This window comes from Oryctolagus cuniculus, chromosome 11, assembly GCF_964237555.1.
Source record: "Oryctolagus cuniculus chromosome 11, mOryCun1.1, whole genome shotgun sequence".
Classification (NCBI taxonomy): domain Eukaryota; kingdom Metazoa; phylum Chordata; class Mammalia; order Lagomorpha; family Leporidae; genus Oryctolagus; species Oryctolagus cuniculus.
In genome coordinates this window covers 103,169,845-103,192,858 of record NC_091442.1, presented here as the reverse complement: position 1 = coordinate 103,192,858, position 23,014 = coordinate 103,169,845, and the positions used below count along the sequence as shown (strand labels likewise).

At 39.5% G+C, this 23,014-nt stretch overlaps 2 protein-coding genes across 14 annotated transcripts in view; one reads left to right on the top strand and one right to left on the bottom strand.

The window, feature by feature from the left end:
* Positions 1 to 7,893, bottom strand: part of SCYL2 (SCY1 like pseudokinase 2) — a 67,695-nt gene extending 59,802 nt beyond the window's left edge. For 2 of the 4 annotated variants that reach the window (XM_051846573.2, XM_051846576.2), the window contains exon 1: positions 7,755 to 7,893. The gene's annotated coding sequence lies outside the window, so the exon portion shown is untranslated. Of the gene's footprint in view, positions 1 to 6,989; positions 7,180 to 7,754 lie in introns of those variants that run through there. The other 2 variants (XM_051846575.2, XM_051846574.2) reach the window with 2 other exon arrangements.
* Positions 7,894 to 8,100: 207 nt separating this feature from the next.
* The window catches only part of DEPDC4 (DEP domain containing 4), a 109,737-nt gene continuing 94,823 nt past the window's right edge, over positions 8,101 to 23,014 (top strand). For 5 of the 10 annotated variants that reach the window (XR_011380224.1, XR_011380222.1, XR_011380223.1 and 2 more), the window contains exons 1-6: positions 8,101 to 8,232; positions 10,036 to 10,447; positions 12,040 to 12,188; positions 20,036 to 20,222; positions 21,860 to 22,086; positions 22,835 to 22,977. Coding sequence is in view for 6 of the 10 variants with exons in the window: in XM_051846583.2 (XP_051702543.1) it covers positions 8,109 to 8,232; positions 10,036 to 10,447; positions 12,040 to 12,188; positions 20,036 to 20,222; positions 21,860 to 22,086; positions 22,835 to 22,977 (1,242 nt within the window). In the remaining 4 variants the exon portion in view is untranslated. Of the gene's footprint in view, positions 8,233 to 8,544; positions 8,612 to 10,035; positions 10,448 to 12,039; positions 12,189 to 20,035; positions 20,223 to 21,859; positions 22,087 to 22,328; positions 22,366 to 22,834; positions 22,978 to 23,014 lie in introns of those variants that run through there. The other 5 variants (XR_011380225.1, XM_008256941.4, XM_017342051.3 and 2 more) reach the window with 5 other exon arrangements.

The following is a 23,014-nucleotide window of genomic DNA, read 5'->3' as shown; positions in this document are numbered from 1 at the left end:
AGTCAACACTGGTGTACACCATGTACCTGATACCATATTGGTATAAGAAACTGAGGAGGAGGTAAAGGAAAAACTGACTATGAAGAATTTTACCAGAAATGGAGAAGAAAGAAAAGTAAAACAATCACAACAACTGCTCAATATACATGTACAGTGTTAGAACTGCAAAAAGAACAGAAGAATGTTTTCTAACAGTAACACAGTGATGTTTTTAATGGTGAGTAGGAGTGAACGAGGGAGAGAATGGGAAAACTGTAGCAGTGAAAACACAGCAGTTCAGATAAAAGCTGGAAAAAAACAAAGGATGGAAAAGGAGACTGGAAGTATAAGAGCAAGCTAAGATAAGCCACAGAAAAGTTTTAGACTTAAGTAAGATGATCAACTATTCATTTATCAAGCAGAATGAAAGATATACTAGGGACAGAGGCAGGTATGGCAAGACTGAAGAGAACTTTAATATGTAGTCAGGGATGATATTCATAATCAGAATGTAAACACAGGAAGAAATAAAGGAAAGGGCATTTGGAAATACAGACACGGAAAACTGGGAAGAAATGATGAGAAGAGGGTGTCAAAGGTACTAGTTACAAGGCTGTTTGTTTTATATTTATATATTAAAAGTAAACCATGTCCTGCATTTTCATATTACAGTTCACATTTTAAACAAATTTTAAAAGTTGAGGAGACTGCTGGATTATGGAAATAGCAGCAAGAAAGAAAAAAAATTAAGAAACAAGTAGGAGTTAGAACTAAAAGAATGTACTGATAAATTAGATAAAAGAAAGGGACAAAATAGCAATGTCATGCCCCTACTTCCAAGTCCAATTTCAGAATCTAAGTGGAGGGTGAAACCATTTGCAAAGACAGGAGTTACAGGAGAAAGCTGTTTGTTTGTGGGAGGAACAACTCAATTTTGGAGATGCAGAAATTTTGTTGTCTGAATGATGTTCATATGGAGCTACCTATTAAGTTTTTAGATATGAAGGCCGAAAACTTAGGGAAAAAAAATAAAGTCTAGGGGCCAGCACTGTGGCATGGCGGGTAAAGCTGCCGCCTGCAGTGCTGGCATCCGATATGGGCACCAGTTTGAGTCCTGACTGCTCAACTTCCAATCCAGTTCTCTGCTATTGGCTTGGGAAAGCAGTAGAGGATGGCCCAGGTCCTTGGGCCCCTGCACCCTTGTGGGAGACCCAGAAGAAGCTCCTGGCTCCTGGCTTTGGATTGGCCCAGCTCCAACCATTGCAGCTATCTGGGGAGTGAACCAGCAGATGGAAGACCTCTCTCACTCTGCCTCTGACTCTGTAACTCTGCCTTTCAAATAAATAAATAAATCTTAAAAAAAAAAAAAAAAGTCTACATTGAAGTTAAAAATTGAGCACTATGAGCCCAAATTAAGAATGTGGCCTTGGAAAAGGTCTCCCAAGGAGATCGAAGAATATCATGAGAGTAACAGACAGCTAAGGACAGAATTATCTCAATAAGCCAATAAGACCTAAACTTAAATGAGATATTGAATTATTGGCAACTGCCAGTTGACATGTGTGAAATGTACAGTCCAAATATCTTTTCTTATAATCATAGTTCTTTCTAAATTTTCATTTTGTTAATTAGTACAGAAATAAGCCCATTTTTCAAAAGACAAAAATTATAAATGAGAAAAATATTTAGCCATTTCTCTCTGCACAGTACTTAGTGGAATTCACTTGAAATTCAGCCCTTTTCCCCTTCCAAATTGTGGGGAGCAACCCGGACTAGACTAAGTTACTGGAATTAAGACTTATTCTATGCATCTGCTCTCCCACAATATGGCGCTGGGAGAGGAGAAAACAGCTTCTACACAGCCGCCTCCAGTTCAACCAATAAACAGCAGGACCTGCTCCTGATTGGAGGAGAGCAGCGTACTCGGCGTGTGGGCAGCCGAGTTGGGATTGGTGGAAGAGGACTATAAAGGAGGAACATCTAAGGGGAACATCTATCTGAAGGAACACCTGAGCAGCCCCCGAGAGAGCCGGCGGTGTGCCGCTCCCCTGCGGAAGTGGGGAATGTGGCAGGGGGAACCGCCCTTCCACGGAGGTGGAAGGGACAGTAGTCAACCCGGGAAGAACCAGCAGCAAACCCGGGGAGGGCCGAGCAGACGAAAGAACAGCGCAGGGTCCTGTGTCGTTCCTCCACGAAGACGGGGAGCGACACCAAATCTCAGCAAAAATAAGATTCAGGGAAACTTCAGTATTATCTGAAGACTGTGTACCAACTGACTCAGTTATGACCTGGCTTTCAGCAGAGTGAGTATGCAAATTTCTTGTAACACAGATTTTATGTGCACCTGGCAGAAAGTGGGTTGAATGGTACAACACCTAATGGCAGGTAGATGAAAAGAACTGAAAATTTTTTCAGTTCCGTCTGTTCATGAATCTAGATGTAACAGGAAAATAATGGGTAAAATCAGGCTAAAGACACTTCCTCAATTTTCAAATAATACAATTACGAAGTGTCCCTTACTTCCCCAGGAACAAAATATTAAAAAGCAGAATTACCTTGTATTTTTTGTTGAAAATACTGCAACACAAATAGAAAGGTTACTGAAAAATGACATCTGACAATGAAATTATACTTTGCAACTTTGTTTCAAGGCACCTAGCGGAGGCCAGGTTGACAATAAGCACAAAATAATACATACTGACTACAAAGAACTGTAATATAAGTAATACATATGAACTGAAATATTCTCTTTAATCCCTTAAAGAGGCATAAGGGTATAAGATTTCTATCTAAATACCTAAAAATAAAAGAATATAATCATTTATTTATACAGTTAAGTATTCATAAAATTCTTTAATTCTAAATAAGAATTACATTTACATGACATTAAATACTTTCAGTAAAATGTTTCATAAAATTTGAGAAAAAACTTTGTGACCACATTCCTATATGCAGTGCTCATCTGTTTATACCTATAGACAGAAAATCGTGAGATACAGTCTTGAAAAATTTATTTCTTCTTCTTGAGGCACTCAGAGAAAGGTTAAAAAAAAGGGGGGGGGCATGGATTATTCTTTAGCCTAAACAAAAGTCATGTTTAATCTTACTCAAAACAACATAGATTGTACCAGCTGAGTATTCTCATTCTTTTAAAAAGTATCTCATTATCATCAGTTGAGCCAGAACAGATTAGTTACAAAGGTAAGCCTAATTTTTTATAGAAAACTTTTTTAAATAAATACAAATTTCAAAAGTACAACTTTTGGATTACAGCAGTTTTTCCCCTAATAACCTCCCTCCCACCCACAAACCATCCCATCTCCTACTCCCTCTCCCATCCCATTCTTCATTAAGATTCATTTTTAATTATCTTTATATACAGAAGATCAACTTAGTATATACTAAGTAAAGATTTCAACAGACTGCACCCACAAAAACACACAAAGTATAGACTACTGTCTGAAGACAAGTTTTACCATTAATTCTCATAGTACAACACATTAAGGACAGAGGTCCTATATGAGGAGCAAGTGCATAGTGACTCCTGTTGTTGATTTAACAGCTGACACTCTTATTTATGACGTCAGTAATCACCCAGGCTCTTGTCATGAACTGCCAAGGCTATGGAAGCCTCTTGAGTTCACAAACTCCGACCTTATTTAGATAAGGCCATAATCAAAGTGGAAGTTTTCTCCTCCCTTCAGAGAAAGTTACCTCCTTCTTTGATGGCTCCTTCTTTCCACTGGTCTCTCACTCACAAAAATTTTTCATTTAGGCAATTTTTTGCCATAGTGTCTTGGCTTTCCATGCTTGAAATACTCTCATGGGCTTTTTAGCCAGATCTGAATGCCTTCAGGCTCATTCGGAGGCCAGAGCGTTGTTTAGCGCATTTGCCACTCTATGAGTCTGCTGTGTATCCTGCTTCCCATGTAAGATCATTCTCTCCTTTTTAATTCTATCAATTATTATTAGCAGACACTGGTCTTATTTATGTGATCCCTTTGACACTTAATCTTATCTTTATGATCAGTTATGAACTTAAACAGATCACTTTAACTAGTAAGATGGCATTGGTACCTGCCAACTAAGCCTAATTTTAAAAGCACACATAAAAAACTGAAGACACAGGGTCGTAACTATGGCATAATAGGTTAAGCCTCTACCTGTGAATCCAGCATCCCATATGGGTGCTGGTTCCAGACCTGGCTGCTACACTTCCAATGCAGCTCCCTGTTAATGCACCTTGTTAAGCAGTGGATGATGGCCCAACTACTTGGGACTCTGAACCCACATGGGAGACCTAGAATAAGCTCCTGGCTCTTGGGTTCGGCCTGCTCCAGCCCTGGCCGTTGTGGCCATTTGGGAAGTGAACCAGCAAATGGAAGATCTCTGTCTGTCTGTACCTCTCTTTCTAACTCTGCCTTTTGAATAAATAAGAAATAAATTTTAAAAAACCTGAAGAGACTTTTAGCAATGTACAGGGAAATACATATCGATTCAATTATTACTGGGCACCTATTAGGTGAAAAGTACCATGCAAAGTGCAATGGTAGAACTAAGAAGTAAAGCATTCAGTCTCCAGCATTAGTTACAAACCTAAGACCACTGTGCAATAAGATTCAAAAAGCAACATATGCTTACATAGCAAATTAGTAACTTAATAAAATCTGAGAAAAGATTACATTCAAGTAAGTTATTTTGAAGAAAATTAGGGTAGTTTTTACCATGTTACTCAGATTTTTGAAATTATTTTTAGAAAGAAGTAGTAGTAGTAGGGCTACAACTTCTCATTATTCAGCTCCTCCAACTTAAGAGGAGGGAAAAGGAAAAACTGGGTAAGAATTTAGACTAAATGATCACTAGGGTCACTTCTATAGCTGTATACTTCTCTTTTTTAGATTGTTTTATTTGCTGAAAAAGGAATATATATAGAGAGAGACAGAAATATCACCCATTTACTAGTTCACTCCCCAAATGCCTGCACAGTCAGGGCTCGGGCCAGGCAGAAGCTGGAAGCTGTGAATTCAATTTGGTTCTCACATGTGGGTGGTAAGAACACAATTACTTGAGCCATCAACTGCTACTTCTCAGGGTACACATTAGCAAGAGGTTGGAACCCGGAGAAGAGCCAGGACTTGAACTCAGGCACCCTGATATAGGATGTGAGTGTCACAGCAGCATCATAACTGCAAGCCAAATGCCCAGTCCCTACAGTTTTTCTTATGGAAAGAATGAAATCTGTAATACAATGTGTGAAAACAAGCTCATAAAATACCAAATTACTGTCGAAGACAATGATTTTCAGACTCTCATGAACATCTAACTAAACTTGCTAATTTGTTAAACTGTACAGATTCCTGTACACTATGTCAAACATTTGGAATCAGAATTTTTGAAGGTGTAGTTAGGGCATTTGCACATTGAGTAAACACCTACAGGTGACTTTGATGCAGAGCCAAGTGTGAGAAGTGTTAGAGGGTTAAGCACATAATCTTCAGTGGCAAGGAAACCAAATTTCAAATGTCAATTCTGATACTTAATAGGGCTGGGACCAACAATGAGGCTCCCTAACACTATTTTCTAATTTATAAAAAGGGAGAAAAGCCACCTATACCTCAAGTAATTGTTGTGAGGATTGACAATGATGATGCATGTAAAATGCTTAGTACAATTCCTGGCATATTTAGTAAGTGTTCAGTGAATTCATTCATTGAATATTCAGTAATCACTTAGATGGTATAGACGAGGAACATCTTATTAATTTATTAAGAATTAATAAATATTACAACTCTGCAATGGTGTCATGAGAATCAAGGGAACCTATTCTAATCAGGAAAGTCTCCCCTGAGATGCACTGAATGATGAATTGGTATTGGATAAAAAAGGAAAGGAAGAGGATTTCCATGCTCTTGGAGATATTCAGGAAGTATCATAACCAAAAGAAATCATACACCTGAAGCTGAGAACACAAAAGAGGACAGGGCAGCAAGAGAAAGGAAGTGTAAGGAATCACCTCGGCCCAGAGGTTAGAAAGGCAATCAGGAGCCAACCTTACAGGAGCCACCTTGTAAGGCACATTAAGGATTTAGGTTTGTCGTAAAAAGAAGCCACTGAAGGATTTTAAACACAAAAACGACGTGTTTAGATTTGCATTGTGAAAAGGCTACTCAGCCTGGTGTGGAACAAACACTGTAGAAACCACAGAAGATGCAGTAGACTATCATCAGGAGGCTACTAGAGGAGTACACATGAGACACAGTGGTAACTGGAACTAGAGAACCAGTGCTGAAGAAGAGTACACAGACCTAACAGGCAAAATCAACAGGACCTCATGAGAGACTGAGAATGACCATGAGAAAGGAACTACCAAACTCCAACTCCTAGAGAGATGGGGATGCTACTCAATGAGTAACAACACAATAAAAGGGCCTGTTTCTTCCCATGGTGTGGAGGATGTTAGATCATGAATTTCAAATACATTAGTATGAGTAGTTATTCACAATTATAGGATTAATTTGTCCAGAAAAATTCCATTGTACGGAAGCACACTGTGCCTGTATTTATTTTGCTGTGGTGTTTACGGATGTTAGAGACAAAACAATAGGTTTTTGCATTTGGGTAAAGAAGGTCTTAACAGAATGAAGGTGCTTATCTTCCATTAGGTTCCTTTCCTTTACAAAGTCCCCCAAAAGCATCTCTAGGGTACTATAATGTTGACTCAAGAAATAATTTTTATATAAGCCATTACATTTTTGAAAAATATTTATACGAAAAAATGACAGGAAGCCAAACCAAAAAGCAAACAATGCCTGCAAGGCCCCTCACTAGACAGGCTCACGTTTTACAATGGCAGACTGGTTTATAGCATTTTCATTTCAAACCATTGGCTTCCCAGAACTAACACATGCTACTTAGAAAACTTCTTACTCATGGAATCCATTTTTTTTTTAAAGCATCACCGTACAAATAATTCCTGAATTTGACCTACATAATACTAGTTGGCAACTTACAATTAAATCACTACTTGGCATAACACTTTTAAGTCGCTTGAGTCTGGAGTCTCACCAAGTCTGTTACAGGGGTAGCACTGACAATATTGGTCTCCCTGATCACTGACCACAGGTATACGTTCAGCTGGATCCCCAGAAGTTCTTCCAAGCTCCTACGCTCTAAACCTTCCTCCATCCGTTCTCTCTCGCTTAGCAAACACAGGAGTGCAGGAGCCACCGACGGGGTTTCCAGTCTTAGCAAAACATCTGCCCCACCCACCTCACACACAATAACCTTCCCTTCCAGAACTACAGCTGCTGTCAGGGAAGGAGGCTGGAGGGAGGGCCCGGCTGGAGACCCAGGTTACCGGAGCCAGATCTCAGAACTGAGGGGAGCTGTCTCACCCAGCCCCAGGGCAGTGTCCAGTTTCCCAAAAGGGTACCGAGATCTCCACTACGGAAACCCGAGCTCCGGAACCCGCGTCGGGGATTCTCCCTCGGACAGACGACTCCAGTCCCAGGTCTCCCTACTCCTCCAGGCCTCTTTCAGGGGCACTCGGTCCTCTCGGATCCGCTCCCCTAGGATCGCCGTTTCCCCCGCCCGGCTTCGCGCGGCCCGCCCGGCCCGCAGCCTGCACACCGTCACCAGGCAACAGTGGCCAGCCCGGGCGGCCCCCGGAGGCCTACGCCAGGCGCGGGTCCTTCCCCGTTCCCTCCTCGCCAGTGTTGAGAGCCAGGGGAGAGCGCGGCCTCGAGACAGACCGCTCGGAGCTAGTGGCCACTCACCTCTTTCCTCTCTCCTGGGAGGGGCGGTGCTGGGGCTCGGTCCCCCCGCCCCCCTAAAAGCCACCTGCCTGTCCCCGCTCAGCCTCCGCGACTGGCCGCTGTCGCCGGCTTACTCCATAGCCTCTGCTACCCCCGCGGCCGCAAAGGCTGGAGCTGGAGGAGGAAAGGGGGAGGGGAGGGGAGGGACTGGGGAGGAAGAGTAAGGGAGGGGGAAGAAGACAGAAAGACCTGCCGGCCAGGGCATGACGTCACTTCCGGCTGTTTCGGAAGGGGCGGGACCCGAGCTTTTCTCCGCCCCTTTAGTCAGGTGGAGGCGGGACTAGGGGCTTGGACAGCCTCCGGCGCCTACGCTTAATGGCGGTTCTTTTGACTCCTCGGTTCCGCCACCTTGGCAGCCAGAATGAGCTTGCGGGTACAGGCCGGAGCGGTCGGAGTTCCGTTGTCCCTAGAGGTGGCTCCTGCCGGAAAAGGAAGACAGGTAGCCTAGATCCTAGCCCAGTGGACAGTGAAGGCCCGGGGGGGAGGGGGGCGGCTGAGGGGAGCGGGCGGTGTGGACTCTGCTCCGCGCTCCGGGACCACGCCCCTTTCCTGCCCGTGCCACCTGCCCGCCCGGGCTCCGGACATCGGACGCTGGGCTCCGGGTTTTCGGGGGTTACTCTCGTGATGAAGTGCCCTTGGAAAGTCCGGGCTAGCGTGCTTTTCAAACGAACTTGCATGCGAAGCACCTGGGGACCTTATTAAAAATGCAGGTTCTGATTCAGGAGGAGTGTTTGCCTTTCTGCGTTTCTAGATGACGTCCATGCCGTTGTTCCCCAGGCTACGCTTAGCGACAAGGGCATCTAGCTTCCTTGTTTGATGTAAGTGGCGAGGGAGTTTGTTCGCAGAACATACATACCTGTCTCCACCTCTCAGCCTCCCGCCCCCATCGAAATCTCCCCACTTCTGCTGCACTCCCACCACCCAACCCACCCCTCTGTGTCCTCACTGTCCGCTGTGTCTGGGGCTAAGATTTCTAAGATGGACAGTTTCAGTTACAAAAGGATTTTTTGAGGTTGATAGACTTTTATTTCTGTCACTTTGTTATAAATAGCAGGCTATTATGTAAAATCACGCATCGAAGTTATGTCCAGTTATCCATTGCCAAGGGAGGGGAAAACTTAAATTCTTTGATTATATGGACCAAAATATTTAGAAGCAACATTCTAGATAATTCAGTTTTTCCCCTTGTAATTCCTAAAAATTAAAAATTTACTGGGATGAGGGAATGGGAGTGACTGCTAATTTAGGGGGGCTTTCTGAAGTGGAATGTTCTAGAATTACATAACAATAATTGCACAACTTTGTGAATGTACTAAAAATACTGAATTTAATGGTGAAGTTTATGGTGCGTGAATTATAGCTCAATGAAAACGCTTTACTGTCTGCAATTAAATTTTTAAAAAGAGAACATTCGTATATGCACATTATACAGGTCCAAAATCATGGAATAAAGAGTGAGCATCCTCTTTTACCATCACCATTGCAAACCTACTTCAGAAAAGTTACTGAAGTTTATCCTCCCAGATCTCTCTATTTATTTATATATAGGTTGCCAATTAATTTCTATCTAAATAGGATTATAGTATTGAATTGTTATTTTCAGCATGTTGGTTGTTTTAATTTTTATTTTTCAGAAGTTCTTTTCCCTTCTCAATGTGAGTCTTCCATGCTATAAGCATCACTTGATTTCATTCATTTTAATACCATAGTAAGACTATACCATTATTTATTTAACTATTCCATATGGAATAGGCATTTTGATTGTTTCTATTTTTCCTTATTTTTCATTAAAGTTTTTGTCTTATCAAGAACAGCTGACATGTGATTGGTTTTATTCAGTGTGTACCCAGATCTCTTTGATCAGGCAGGCAAAAAGAAAACAGAAAAAGAGCGCATTGAAGCCACAGCTCTGTAGTGATCAATTGAAATGTATTTGTGTTCCTTTTAAACGTGTTCTGAATACTCTTCAAAATTAAGTATAGCTAGTAGTTAATCATGTAATGTTACAGGTATATATATTCACATACTAATATATTTTGCATCAATTAAGCAAGTTCCTAGAAATATATGCAAATTTTATAAACATAATGAATTACATAAATTGGGAAATAAAACTTAAGAAATATGTTAGCAGCAGATATACCATCAAAAAAGCATAAGGTTGTCTAATCTGAAAAGTTTACATAGCTTTGTGTAATCTAAATTTGTTAGAAGCATATATTTATTACATATATTTTTTCAGGTTGCTCTGGTCCTTTTCAAGCTACTCAGCTGTGGGATGGTATTGTTCACTCCCTTCAGACCCAAGTGGAAATAAAAAGGAGGAGACATCATTTACGAACATACAAAGACTGTTTTACTGGTTCTGATGCTGTTGATGTAGTATTAAGTCATCTTATGCAAAATGTGTGCCGAAGTAGCAATGACCTCTCTCGTCTTAAAGGAGTTCATCTTTGCCAACTTCTAATGAATCATAAAGTGTTTGAACCGGTAGGAATGAAGCTATTCAAAACTGAAAAGGAACTGGAATTTGAAGATTCCAACAATAGTCTCTACAGGTTTCTAGGCAATAAATCATCTAATGTTTTTTGCAAAAGAAAAAAGGATGCTGAGAATGAGCTGATTGGTGAAATAAAAGCAAAAAATCCTTTAAGGTTAGTATTAATGAAAATGTTGTAATATATTGTGTTTAGACTGTGGAAAAACTATATTCATTGAACCAAATGTGAATATTATTCTACCAGTTTTTTCAAAGTCAGCTTTTTAAAAGCTGTGTATAAATTAATCCACTTTTTCATTTGCTCTAAATCTGTTACAGAGAACATTGTCACAAAATTTTTCAAAATTTATACCAGGAAAAACTTTATATCCTCTGAAGAATTGATAGGCTTTCAAATTTTGAAAGTTGACTTAGCCAGTATAGTAAAAGGCCCGTGTCATGGCACAGTGGGTTAAGTTGCAGCCTACAATACTGGCATCCCTCGTCAGAATGCTGGTTCAAGTTCTGGCTTCTCTACTTCCCATCTAGCTCCCTGCATTATAATATGCCTGGGAAAGTAGCAAAAAATGGCACAAGTACCTGGGCTCCTGCTACTTACTTGGGAGACCTGGATGGAGTTCCTGGCTTCTGGCTACAGGCTAGCCCAGACCTGGCTATTGCAGCCATTTTGGGAGTGAAGCAAATGATAGAAGATCTCTTTCTCTGCATCTTACCTCTCTCTTTGTCACTCTGCCTTTCAAATAAATGAAATACACCTTTTTTTTTTTTTTTTTTTGACAGGCAGAGTGGACAGTGAGAGAGAGACAGAGAGAAAGGTCTTCCTTTTGCTGTTGGTTCACCTTCCAATGGCCGCCACAGCCGGCGCATCGTGCTGCTCCGAAGCCAGGAGCCAGGTGCTTCTCCTGGCCTCCCATGCGGGTGCAGGGCCCAAGCACTTGGGCCATCCTCTAATGCACTCCCTGGCCACAGCAGAGAGCTGGCCTGGAAGAGGGGCAACCGGGACAGAATCCGGCGCCCGACCGGGACTAGAACCCGGTGTGCCAGTGCTGCAAGGTGGAGGATTAGCCTAGTGAGCCGCGGCGCCGGCCCAATACACCTTTTTAAAAAGGTAAAGGAATCTGTGGAAACTCAGAGGAAAATTTTTCTACTGGATCACAGTAATTATGTTAACCTTAGAATTAGCATGTATTTAGAATCCTAGTTTATCCTCTTTCGGTTATAGTCTATTCATTTGTTACTTATATCTCCTATTGTAAGGTGTCAGAAATCCTTTTTGGAGAGAAGAAATGTATGAATAAATTTTAGGCCGGCGCCGCGGCTCACTAGGCTAATCCTCCGCCTAGCGGCGCCGGCACACCGGGTTCTAGTCCCGGTCGGGGCGCCGGATTCTGTCCCGGTTGCCCCTCTTCCAGGCCAGCCCTCTGCTGTGGCCAGGGAGTGCAGTGGAGGATGGCCCAGGTGCTTGGGCCCTGCACCCCATGGGAGACCAGGAAAAGCACCTGGCTCCTGGCTCCTGCCATCGGATCAGCGTGGTGCGCCGGCCGCAGCGCGCCGGCCGCGGCGGCCATTGGAGGGTGAACCAACGGCAAAGGAAGACCTTTCTCTCTGTCTCTCTCTCTCACTGTCCACTCTGCCTGTCAAAAAAAAAAAAAAAAAAAAAAAAAAAAATTTTAATGGATTTGTTATAATGCATATTTGAAATTTTGGACTTGTGCATAATGAAAAAGCTTACATATTATTTTTTAGCAGATCAGAAGATGAAATGATTTCTAATCCTCTAGCACATGGGCTCTGTGGAGAAAGAACTGAGGAACTTATTCATACAATGAGTGGGAATCTGCATTTACCTCCAAATATCATTATTAATGAACCCATTCTCCAGCTTTCGAAAGAAGGTAATCTCAGTTCGCATTATTATTTTGAGAACTTTGTAATGAAGAGCTGACTTTTTTTTTTTTTAAAGTAAACATGTTCAGAGCAATTTCAGGTTCATAGCAAAATGTAGCAGAAAGTAGAGTTCTCATACCCCTGCCCACTAGTACAAAGCCTCTCTAATTATCAACATCATGCACCAGAGTGATATCTACAAGGGCACTTCAAAAAGTTTGTAGAAAATGAAATTAAATGATAAGTTTGTTTTGGTACAAAAAAGTTTGAAATCCATGCATATGAGGTATCTTCAAGAATTCTGTTCAGGAGAAATACATATGAAAACACTATGGATGGACTGCATATTTTTTGCACCAAAGTAAACTTGTCTTTTAATTCTGTTGTTTCCAAACTTTTTGAAGTACTTCCTTCTGTTAATTAATTAATGAACCTACACTGACACATCCTTAGTAACCAAAGCCCATAGTTTGCACTAGGACCCACTTTTCGTGTTGTATATTCTGAGTTTGGAAAAATGCATGATGACATGTATCTTACAGAATACTTTCGCAGCCCTAAAAATCCTTTAAACTTCATCCATTCATTCCTCCCTTCCTTCTACCTTGGCAACCACTAATATTTTTACTGGTTGCAAGAACTGTTTAGCTGTGATAAACACATGTGTATGTTGTGTTGACTCTCAGCTTCTCGTCCCTGTGAGAGCTTCCTTCTAGATAGCGGTTACACCAGTCAAGACAGGTGAAGCAACATAGATCCAATAATAGTTGTAATGACCATGACCAAATTAATTGGAGGTGTTATAATCTATACTGTCAGAGAAAACACGCAGACTCAGTGCCAGTCTCTATAATTTGTAATCCAAGAAATCTTATGAATATCTCTTGTCAGTTGTATAAATTCATCCCAAACATCTCCCTGCTCTTTCTCTTTCTCAAACATATTAGCTAGACTACCTATTGTTTCACTCCTCTTTATTGTTCAATTCGTCTACTTGATGACAGTCCCATAGTCAGTTCTATTAGGATGCATATACATACAGTTCATCAGTGGTTCCATGGTTTACTGCCATTGGTTAATGTTTTGCACACTGGAGGGTCATGGTTTATCAGCAATAGTTAAGATAGGTGTGAGAGGGGAAATAAAAGTTAGCCAAAGAAAGGGTGTAGAATGAGAAGGGAACTAGAAGACAACTCTGAGGAAAACTAGAATTTGGAGCACAAGCAGAAAATGAGCCAACAAAAGTATGTTATTCATCTATTACAAGGAAAAAATAACTTTTCCCATTATTTCTCCTTGGAAACACAGAAATTCCTAAGTATAGATGAATGCAATTCATCAGAAATGTACTAATGAGAATAATTTTCACTTATTGGCTTTTCTCTATGTTAAACAATTTGTTAGGCATTTTATATTTGTTATCTATAATCTCACAGTGGGCCTATAAAGTGAGGGATTAAACTCATATTTTGCAGTTGGAGAAACTGAGAATTAGAAGGCTCACATTTTAAAAGAATAAAAAGATACAGGATGGAAAGAATGTTGGCACTTTTATGTAATTTTTTGGTTTTTAACTTATTTGTGAGACAGGGTGAGGGAGAAAGCGAGCTCCCATTCATTGGTTAATTCTCCAAATGTCTAGAACAGCTAAGGCTGAGTTGGAGCCATATCCAGAAGCCAAGAATATAATCCAGATCTCTCCCACATGGGTGGCAGGTAGCAGTAACCTAACTACTTGAGCATCACTGTTGCCGCCTCCCACAGTCTGTATTGCTATGAATCTATTGTCAGGAGCCAGAGGCAGGCTATCATCTTCTTCTTCTTTTTTTTTTTTTTTTTTTTTTTTTTTTTTTTTTTTTTTTTTTTAAGATTGATTTGTTAGGCAGAGTGACACAGGGAGGGAGAGACAGAGAGAAAGAGGAGAGAGATCAGTCTCCCAATCCTGGTTGGCCACAATGGCTGGGGCTGAGCCAGGTGGAAACCAGGGACCAGGAGCTGCATCTCGGTCTCCCACAAGGGCTGCAGGGTCCTTACCACTCGGGCCATTAGCACGGAGCTGGATCAGAAGTGGAGCAGCTGGGCCAGGAACAAGTGACCATATGAGATGCTGGCATCACAAGCGGCTTAACCCATCGCACAACGATGCCAGCACCAAGGGATGTGGGTATCTTAACTTCTGTAAAACCTTCAAATAGCTCCGTAAGTTTTGTTTTAAAAAAGAATGGCAGCTCCCTACTCTTGTCCTCTCACCCATTTCCTCTTCCTCAGAGATAGCCATTTACAACTCACATCTCGAAATAGCATGTTTACATTACTACTTCATGATTTTGCAATTTTAGGCACATCTACTTTCCACAAATGAAGATGGGGTTTGAGCTTCTTTCCTTCCTTTTTTCGATCTCAGAAACACTTTTCCATCCCCTTCATTTTCCAAGTATAATTAGAAGATTAATGAGAGGAATAAGCTATGTTTATGCAATTTTGGCCAAAAATTATATTCAAAGATAATATATGTGTGAACACTATATACTGACAATTTCAACATAAAATTGTTAAATAGAATTACTGCAATTGATGTTTTAAAGTGCTGTGTGACTATAGTAAATGCAAAATGAGTTAAAGATGATTAAAAATGATGATTATGTGAATGCCCAGTTGAAAATTTTTTTTAAAGATTTATTTTATTTATTTGAAAGGCAGTTGCAGAGAGAGAGAGAGAGAGAGAGAGACAGAGAAAGAGAGAAAGAGAAAGTCTTCCATCTACTGGTTCACTCCCCAAATGGCCACAACAGCTGGAGCAGGGCTGGTCCAAAGCTAGAAACCGGGAGCTTCTTCTAGGTCTCCCACATGGGTGCAGGGGCCCAAACACTTGGGCCATCCTCTGCTGTATTCCCAGGCACATTAGCAAGAAGCTGGATTGGAAGTGAAGCAGGCAGGACTTGAACTGGCGCCCATGTGGGATGCCAGTGATGCAGGCAGCGGCTTAACTTGTTATGCCACAACAGCAGCCCCTAAAATTATTTTTTAACTTGGTTAAAATTTCTTTTTTTTTTAAGATCTATTTATTTGAAATTCAGAGTTACACAGAAAGAGAAGCAGAGGCAAAGAGAGAGAGAGGTCTTCCATCCGCTGGTTCACTCCCTAGTTGGCCACAAGGGCTGGAGCTGCACCATTCCAAAGCCAGGAGCCAGGAGCTTCTTCTGGGTCTCCCATGCAGGTGCAGGGGCCCAAGGACTTGGGCCATCCTGTACTGCTTTCCCAGGCCACAGCAGAGAGCTGGATCGGAAGTGGAGCAGTTTGGACTTGAACTGGTGCCCACATGGGATGCTGGCACTGCAGGTGGCAGCTTTACCTGCTACATCATGGGAGATAATTTTTTTGTTTATGTCTCTAAAAATTTTTTTATGCTAGCCTCTTATTTTATTGACAGTTGGAATCCTAGGTTGCAAATTTCCCAAGAATTTTTAAGGTATTTCACGACTGTCTTTTGGCTTCTCGTGTTGATGTTTCTAAAGCCATCTCTCTTTTTTAAAAGATTTGTTTATTTGAAAGACAGAGTTACATATAGAGGGAGAGAGACAGAGATACAGATCTTCTATCTACTGGTTCACTTCCCAAATAGCTGCAATGACCAGGGTTTGTTCAGGCTGAAGTCAGGAGCTCTATTCGGATTTCCCATATGGGTGGCAGAGGCCCAAGCACTTGGGCCATCTTTCACTGCTTTCCTGGGGAACGCTAGCAGGAAACAGGATTGGAAGTAGAGCAGTTAATATGTACAGGCAGTGCTTAACTTGCTGCCTTGAAAGCCATTCTGATTAATCATTCTTCATATCCGATTGTTCCATCTCTACCCCTGACATTTACAGGATTTTTTTTTTCTCCCAAGCTTTCAGAAATTCTAAACTACTGTACTTGAAGTGAATTTGTTTTCATTCACTGGGCTTATTTCAATCTAGAAATTTTCTTGGATTATTTCCTTGATAATCTTACTGATTTCCTTCCAACTTTATTTTCTTCTTTCTAATTTTAATCTCTTATTCGGATACTGTACCTTCTTAACTAGTCTCTAATTTTCATATATTTTTTCTCTTATTATCCATCCTTTTGTTACTTTGGTTTTACTACAAGGAGGTTTCTTCAAATTTATCCTCCAGCCTTCCTATTAATAACTAAAAGCTCATTTTATGTTCTTAGAATTTCCTTTTTCATGGCATTCTGTTCTTGTTTCATGGTTGCTGTTTTGGTTACCTCTATAACCCTGGTACCTAGACCAGTGACCAACACAAAATAATCCTCAAAAAATATTTATCAAATGAATGAATGAATATTCTGTCTTGGTGCTCTTGCAGATGAGTGTTTTCCCCCCTGCTTTTTGATTAACTCATATCTATTTATATTAATTGGTAACTTGATAAAATTTTTCTTCAGTATTTTCATAAGTGGCTATCCTTGCCTTCTTAGTGTGTAACTGCTTGTGGCTCACTATTTGTTGTGTTGTTTTTGTAGTACCTAGTTCAATGCCCTTCCCAAAGAAGGGTATAGAACAAATGTAGGCCATTTGTTTGACTAGAGACTATTTGTGATCTTAAGTCTTTACCAAAATATGTTAATTCTTTAGGAAGCAGGCAGATCAGAAAGTCATTAAGTATTCAATTATCAGACACAGAGGAAAAAACTATATATAATGAAATTTTTTCTTGAAATATGTTGCCCATTGAGGTTTTATTTTTCTTTTATCACTTAACATAGAAATATAAGTGGGAAGTCAATTTTTACTGTAGCAAAAACAACAGGACAATTGCAGCTGACACTAAGTTTCACTGTATGCAATAGAGTTGGTAGTGATGGGGTTTATGGTGAACTGTAACTGACTTGCCAATATAGAGGGAGTTGCCTTAATTTTACTTCAGCTGATTTGGGCCAGGTATTAATTTAGGCCCAGTGCTGAGAGATTTTATGATTTTTAATAGACAATTGAAACCCAGAATTTTATGTGAAATCTCCAATTTTTAGTTTTTTTTTAAAAAGATGTTTTATTTATTTGAAAGTCGGAGTTACACACAGAGAGAAGGAGAGGTAGAGGCAGAGAGAGAGAGAGGTCTTCCATCTGCTGGTTCACTCCCCAATTGGCCACAACAGCTGTGCTGATCCAAAACCAGGAGCCAGGAACCAGGAGTTTCTTCCGGGTCTCCCACACAGGTACAGGGACCCAAGGAATTGGGCCATCTTTTACTGCTTTCCCAGACCACAACAGAGAGCGGGATTGGAAGTGGAGTAGCCAGGACTTGAACCCGTGCTCATATGCGATGCCAGCACTGCAGGCAGTGGCTTTACCTGCTACGTCACAGTGCTGGCCCCACAAGTTAGTTTTTTAAAAGTACTTTATAACTGGGGTGGGTGTTTGGCTTTATGGTTAAAATACCAGTTGCATTGTCACATCCCATATCAAAGGGCCTGGTTTAAGCCCTGGCTCCTCTGCTTCTTGCTAATGCATATCCTAGGAGGTAGCAGATGATAGCTCAAGTATTTGTGTCCCTGCCACCCCCACATGGGAGACCTGGATTGAGTTCTGGGCTCCTGGATTCAGTCTGACCCAGTCATAGCTGTTATGGGCATTTGGAGAATTAATTAACAGATGAAATATGTCTCTGTTTCTCTCCCTTTCAAATAATAAGTAAAGATAAATAAACAAAAACAATCCAAGTACTTTATAACCAAACAAATTCTGACAATGGATCAAGTTTAGTCCATAGGGCACTTATTTGAGAGCTCTGCAATAGATTTACCATAGCTTTTGCTTTTGTAATTTTTTGAATTAAAAGAGAAAATAACTTAGTATATACTAAATTGATCTTCTGTATATAAAGATAATTGAAAATGAATCGATGTGAATGGAATGGGAGAGGGAGTGGGAGATGGGATGGTTGTGGGTGGGAGGGAGGTTATGGAGGGGAAAAACCGCTATAATCCAAAAGTTGTACTTTGGAAATTTATATTTATTAAATAAAAGTTTTAAAAAAGAGAAAGTAAAACATTGACCATGATCTGATTGTTAGTGTGATTCAGAATTTAATTAATAACAGAAATGATCAGAAAACCAAGTTAAAATTAACTTAATACTATATTTTAATTTTAAAACAATACTAGTTATCTGCATTTTCTTAAATAGAAAGTAATTAGTATTTTCTTACTCTCTCAGCTATGTAAAATAACTTGTGTGACTAGTAGTATTTTGTATTTGGAAATAACCTAAGGGTAGCTTTAAAGTCTAGATGATAACACTATTTAATCAAGATACCCAAAAAATAAAGTCAATATTGCTCATGGAGTTAACTGTAAAACTAGTTCTCAAACAGTTTTTTTGTATGTGTGTGCAAATTGTTAAAATTTTTAAACAAGATAAGAGTCGGAGAACTCAGAGGGCTTCCATAGCCTTGGAAACTCATGACTGGAGCATAGGGAGATTACTGATGCCATAGACAGGAGTGTCAATTGGTAAAGTCAACAACAGGAGTCACTGTGCACTTACTCCTCATGTAGGATCTCTATCCTTAATGTGCTGTACATTGAGATTTAATGCTATAACGAGTACTCAAACAATATATTTCACTTTGTGTTTCTATGGGGGTGCAAACTGTTGAAATCCTTACTTAATGCATACTAAACTGATCCTCTGTAAAAAAAAAAAAAAAGAAAAAAAAGAAAAAAAAAAAAAAAGAAATTATCAATTCCCAACTTGACTCTCACTGGGATTAAACATGACAATAGGTCTGCTCTGATTTCATCATCATCTAAAAAAATCATCTATTATTTTTCACTTTATGTTTCTGTGTGGGAGCAAACTGTTGAAATCCATACTTAATGTATACTAAGCTGATCTTCTGTATATTAAGATAATCGAAAATGAATCATGATGTGAAGGGAAGGGGAGAGGGAGTGGGAAAGGGGAGGGTTGTGGGTGGGAGGGACGGTATGGGGGGGAAGCCATTGTAATCCATAAGTCGTACTTTGGAAAATTATATGCATTAAATAAAAGTTTAAAAAAAAATTTTTTATTTAGTATAGAGTTGGCCTTCTGTGTACAAAATTAATTGAAAATGAATCTTAATGGAGACTGGGACTGGCAAAGGGAGAGGGAGGAGGAGGAGGGGTGGGAGTGTGGGTGGAAGGGCTGATATGCTGGGAAGAGTAACTATATTCCTAATAATACAAACTATACAAAATACAAAAAAAAATATAGTTACAAAAGTAACTATATTCCTAATAATACAAACTTAATTACTTAAAAAATAAATAATAAAGTTAATTGCAGACAAAAAAAAAGGTTTTAAAAATATTGCTCATAACCCTGAAAAATTGCAATAGAGAAAATTTAAATTATCTTATCATTAAATTAATCTATTATATTACTATTAAATAGGTTTAGTTTTGTGTTTAGAAATGGAAAAATTTTGGAGCCGGCGCAGTGGCGCACTAGGTTAATCCTCCGCCTGCGGCACCGGCATCCCATATGGGCGCCGGGTTCTAGTCCCAGTTGCTCCTCTTCCAGTCCAGCTCTCTGCTGTGGCCCAGGAAGGCAGGGGAGGATGGCCCAGGTGCTTGGGCCCCTGCACCCACATGGGAGACCAGGAAGAAGCACCTGGCTCCTGGGTTCGGATGGGCATAGTTCTGGCCGTGGTGGCCATTTGGGGGGTGAACCAACGGAAGGAAGACCTTTCTCTCTGCCTCTCTCCCTCACTGTCTAACTCTCTCTGTCAAATAAATAAAAAAAATAAAAATAAAAGAAATGGAAAAATTGTATAATATTGTTGAATATGTATATGTGTTATCAATCTTGACTGTTTTTCTTTCTAAGCTGTGGAAGATATTTGGAAACAACAAACATTGTTATGTATTCTCCAACTGATTCATCTTCCATTCTTGGAAAATATTTTAGAACCTCCAATTAAAGCACAAAATCTTCAATTAAGTAAGGAGGAAGATCTGGTTATCTCTAACACTTGCCTGGACAGAGAGCTTATTCCAAGCTTATGTCTAACTGAGTAAGTGACCATTTTAATTGTCAAATAATTTATAACTAAAGAAGTCTTTCATTTTTTTGTCCTGGATATGAGAACATGAGAACATGCTCATATTATAAGCTGACACCATCTCTGTTTTACAGATTAATCACTGTGAATTTGATCTAACAAAGAAACTCATTGGTTATAGTCTACAAGAAGATCATTGGAAATTAGAGTGATTTTATTTATGTGAATTCATTTATATGTCAATTGTCCTTTTCCTGTATGATACAATTATATCATTTCCATTTTATGACTGTAAAATAATATAACAATTACAGTTTCTACATGTTTATTTATTCCTGCTATAAAAGAATCCATTGTCTAGTAAGGGAGACATACATGAGAGAAACCCTCTCATAAAAACAGCCTCATTTGTGGATGGGAGATTCAAGGAATCCCTGATCTATGACTTGAATGAGCTTTCCTTTGCTTTGAATCCAAATGCGAAGGTATTTGTCATCTTGAACAAAGCAGCTGCTTGGAAGTATAGGCATAAGACTGAGTAGTGTTATGTTCCAGCAGAGAGAACTGGTATAATGCTTTCAACCCATTTGGACCAAAAAAGAGAAGAACGTCAGACTCCAAGGCTGAGGACCAAAAAGCTTCAGATCCTGAAAGAGTTGAGTGATCAGTGAGACCTCTGGACCCACTTAGATTGTCCAGTGTGGTCCTGTTTGCACAGGGCAGGTTCCCCTTATTCACATTTGGCCCAAAAAGCTCAAAGGTCTGAGTTTTCCCTGCACTTGAGTCAGAGCTATTATTGGGACCTCAGAAAAGGAACAGGATTTTTTTCAGGCGCTGCTAAACTGACAGCAGCCAGTCTGCCTTTATAAGCCTCCAGGCAGAAAGGGCGGATTGGGAGAGAAAAGCAGTCTGTCATGTGTCTCTTCACTATCGTACCAGGATCTAGAAGATATGAATCACACGTGTTAGCCAAAAATATACTGTTCATCTGTCTCAGGAAAAAATAGAAGGAAGGGAAGAAGGGAAGGAAAGAAATAGGGAGAAAGGGAGGGAGGGAAAAATTTGAGGATTAAAAGGAAGGGAAGGAGGAAGGGAATTTGAGGATTAAAGGGAGAGGAGGGAGGGAGGGAGGAAGAAAGGAAATTTAGGATTAAATGAAAGAAGAGGGAGAGAGTAAGAGAGGGAGGGAGGAAAGGGGATATCAGAAAAGGAAACGAAGCATGGTGGGGTAAATAGAGCATCTGGGTTGGGCAAATATTTGTATCTGTTTTCAAGTATTTAGTATCTTATTTTGCATCTCATTACTGGAGCAGGGAAAGTGAAGAGTTTTTGATGGTTATTAATGGAATGGAACCATTCAAATGAACTTCTTAGAACAAAGACTAGCAAAGTTATAAATAAATTACAAGGTAGCCAAAAGTGTTCTAACTCCTTGCAAGTAAAGGACATAAGAATGTGATGGTGTTTGGCAAGGGAGTCATTCCTTTTTATTTCCTTCATTCGTCCAGCAAACTGTGTTGATGTTATCTCTCCAAAAATAATTTCTTCTTTAAATTTGGTTAAAGATAAGCCACATATTATTACACAGAATGCTTTAGATAAATGGAAGTATTAACTATGATTTATTTTATTTTGTATTTTCCTCCCAGGATTGATAACTGGCTTAATGCAGCAGTTGAATGCTTGGAATATTTCCCTGACCAGTTAATAGTTAGAGTTAGTCAGCAGTTAGTACAAAACCAAAGTGAAGCGACAAAATTGGATATTCAGAAGAAATTACTCTTCGATGTCATAGTAAAATATTATAATCAAGAGAGATCTTGCCTGTTAACTGATGACTATTTTGATATTCATTCAGGAATTATTGAACTTTTAGGTAAGAAAACATTATTGAACTTTTTAATATTCAGAAATTAGTAAACTTTTAAGTCCAAACTTTTTGCATGATGAAACATTTTAAAACACACAACTTGAAGTAGAAAATTATCTATTCTCTGAGTATTACATTTGAATATTTTTCTTCTATGTATAAGGTACTGAATTCATGAAATCTTTTTTTCACTTCTTTATTATGCTGCTGCCATGTAAATTGTACTAACAAATGTAACTAACATGAAGGTACTTCAAATGGTTTGAGGAAAAATGAAATTAAAAAGTAAGTATTTTAGTGCATAAAGTTTTTGAAATCCATATATAGTTTGTTCATAATATACATTTTCCATAAATTTTTTGAAGACTCCTCATATAGTATAGGATATAAATCTAAGATACAACATATCACAGGACATTCTGAGAAATACATATTGGTATGGTACAATGCCAGTTTCTGATATATTAATTTGGTCATCTTTTAGCAAAATAAAAATTGAGCAACATAATATCATGTCATTTTTTCAGCATATAACTGGCCATATATTTTATGTTATTTTCATGACACTATTTGATAATGTGGATATGATCACAAATAATATTATATAGACATATAATTTCCTATGTATTTGATGTGTTTCCTATTAAAAATTATAAGTACAAAAAATTGCAAATCAAATGCAGCAGTCTAGCATTTTAACTATTAGGTAGTACACTCTCTGTTGTCTCTTATCTTCTTTGCAATTCCTATACAGAAAAAGAGAGAAGAGTAGAAGCTCTTGAAGCAATACAGCTCTATCTAAGATTGTTGTTGCCCCATGTGAGAGAAGAGTTACGACGGCTGCTTACTTTTATGGCTATTGCATCAGAGCCTAATGCCTACAGGTTGCAAAAACAGGTGAAAAATTTATAAGCACAGTTTTTGAATTTTTTGA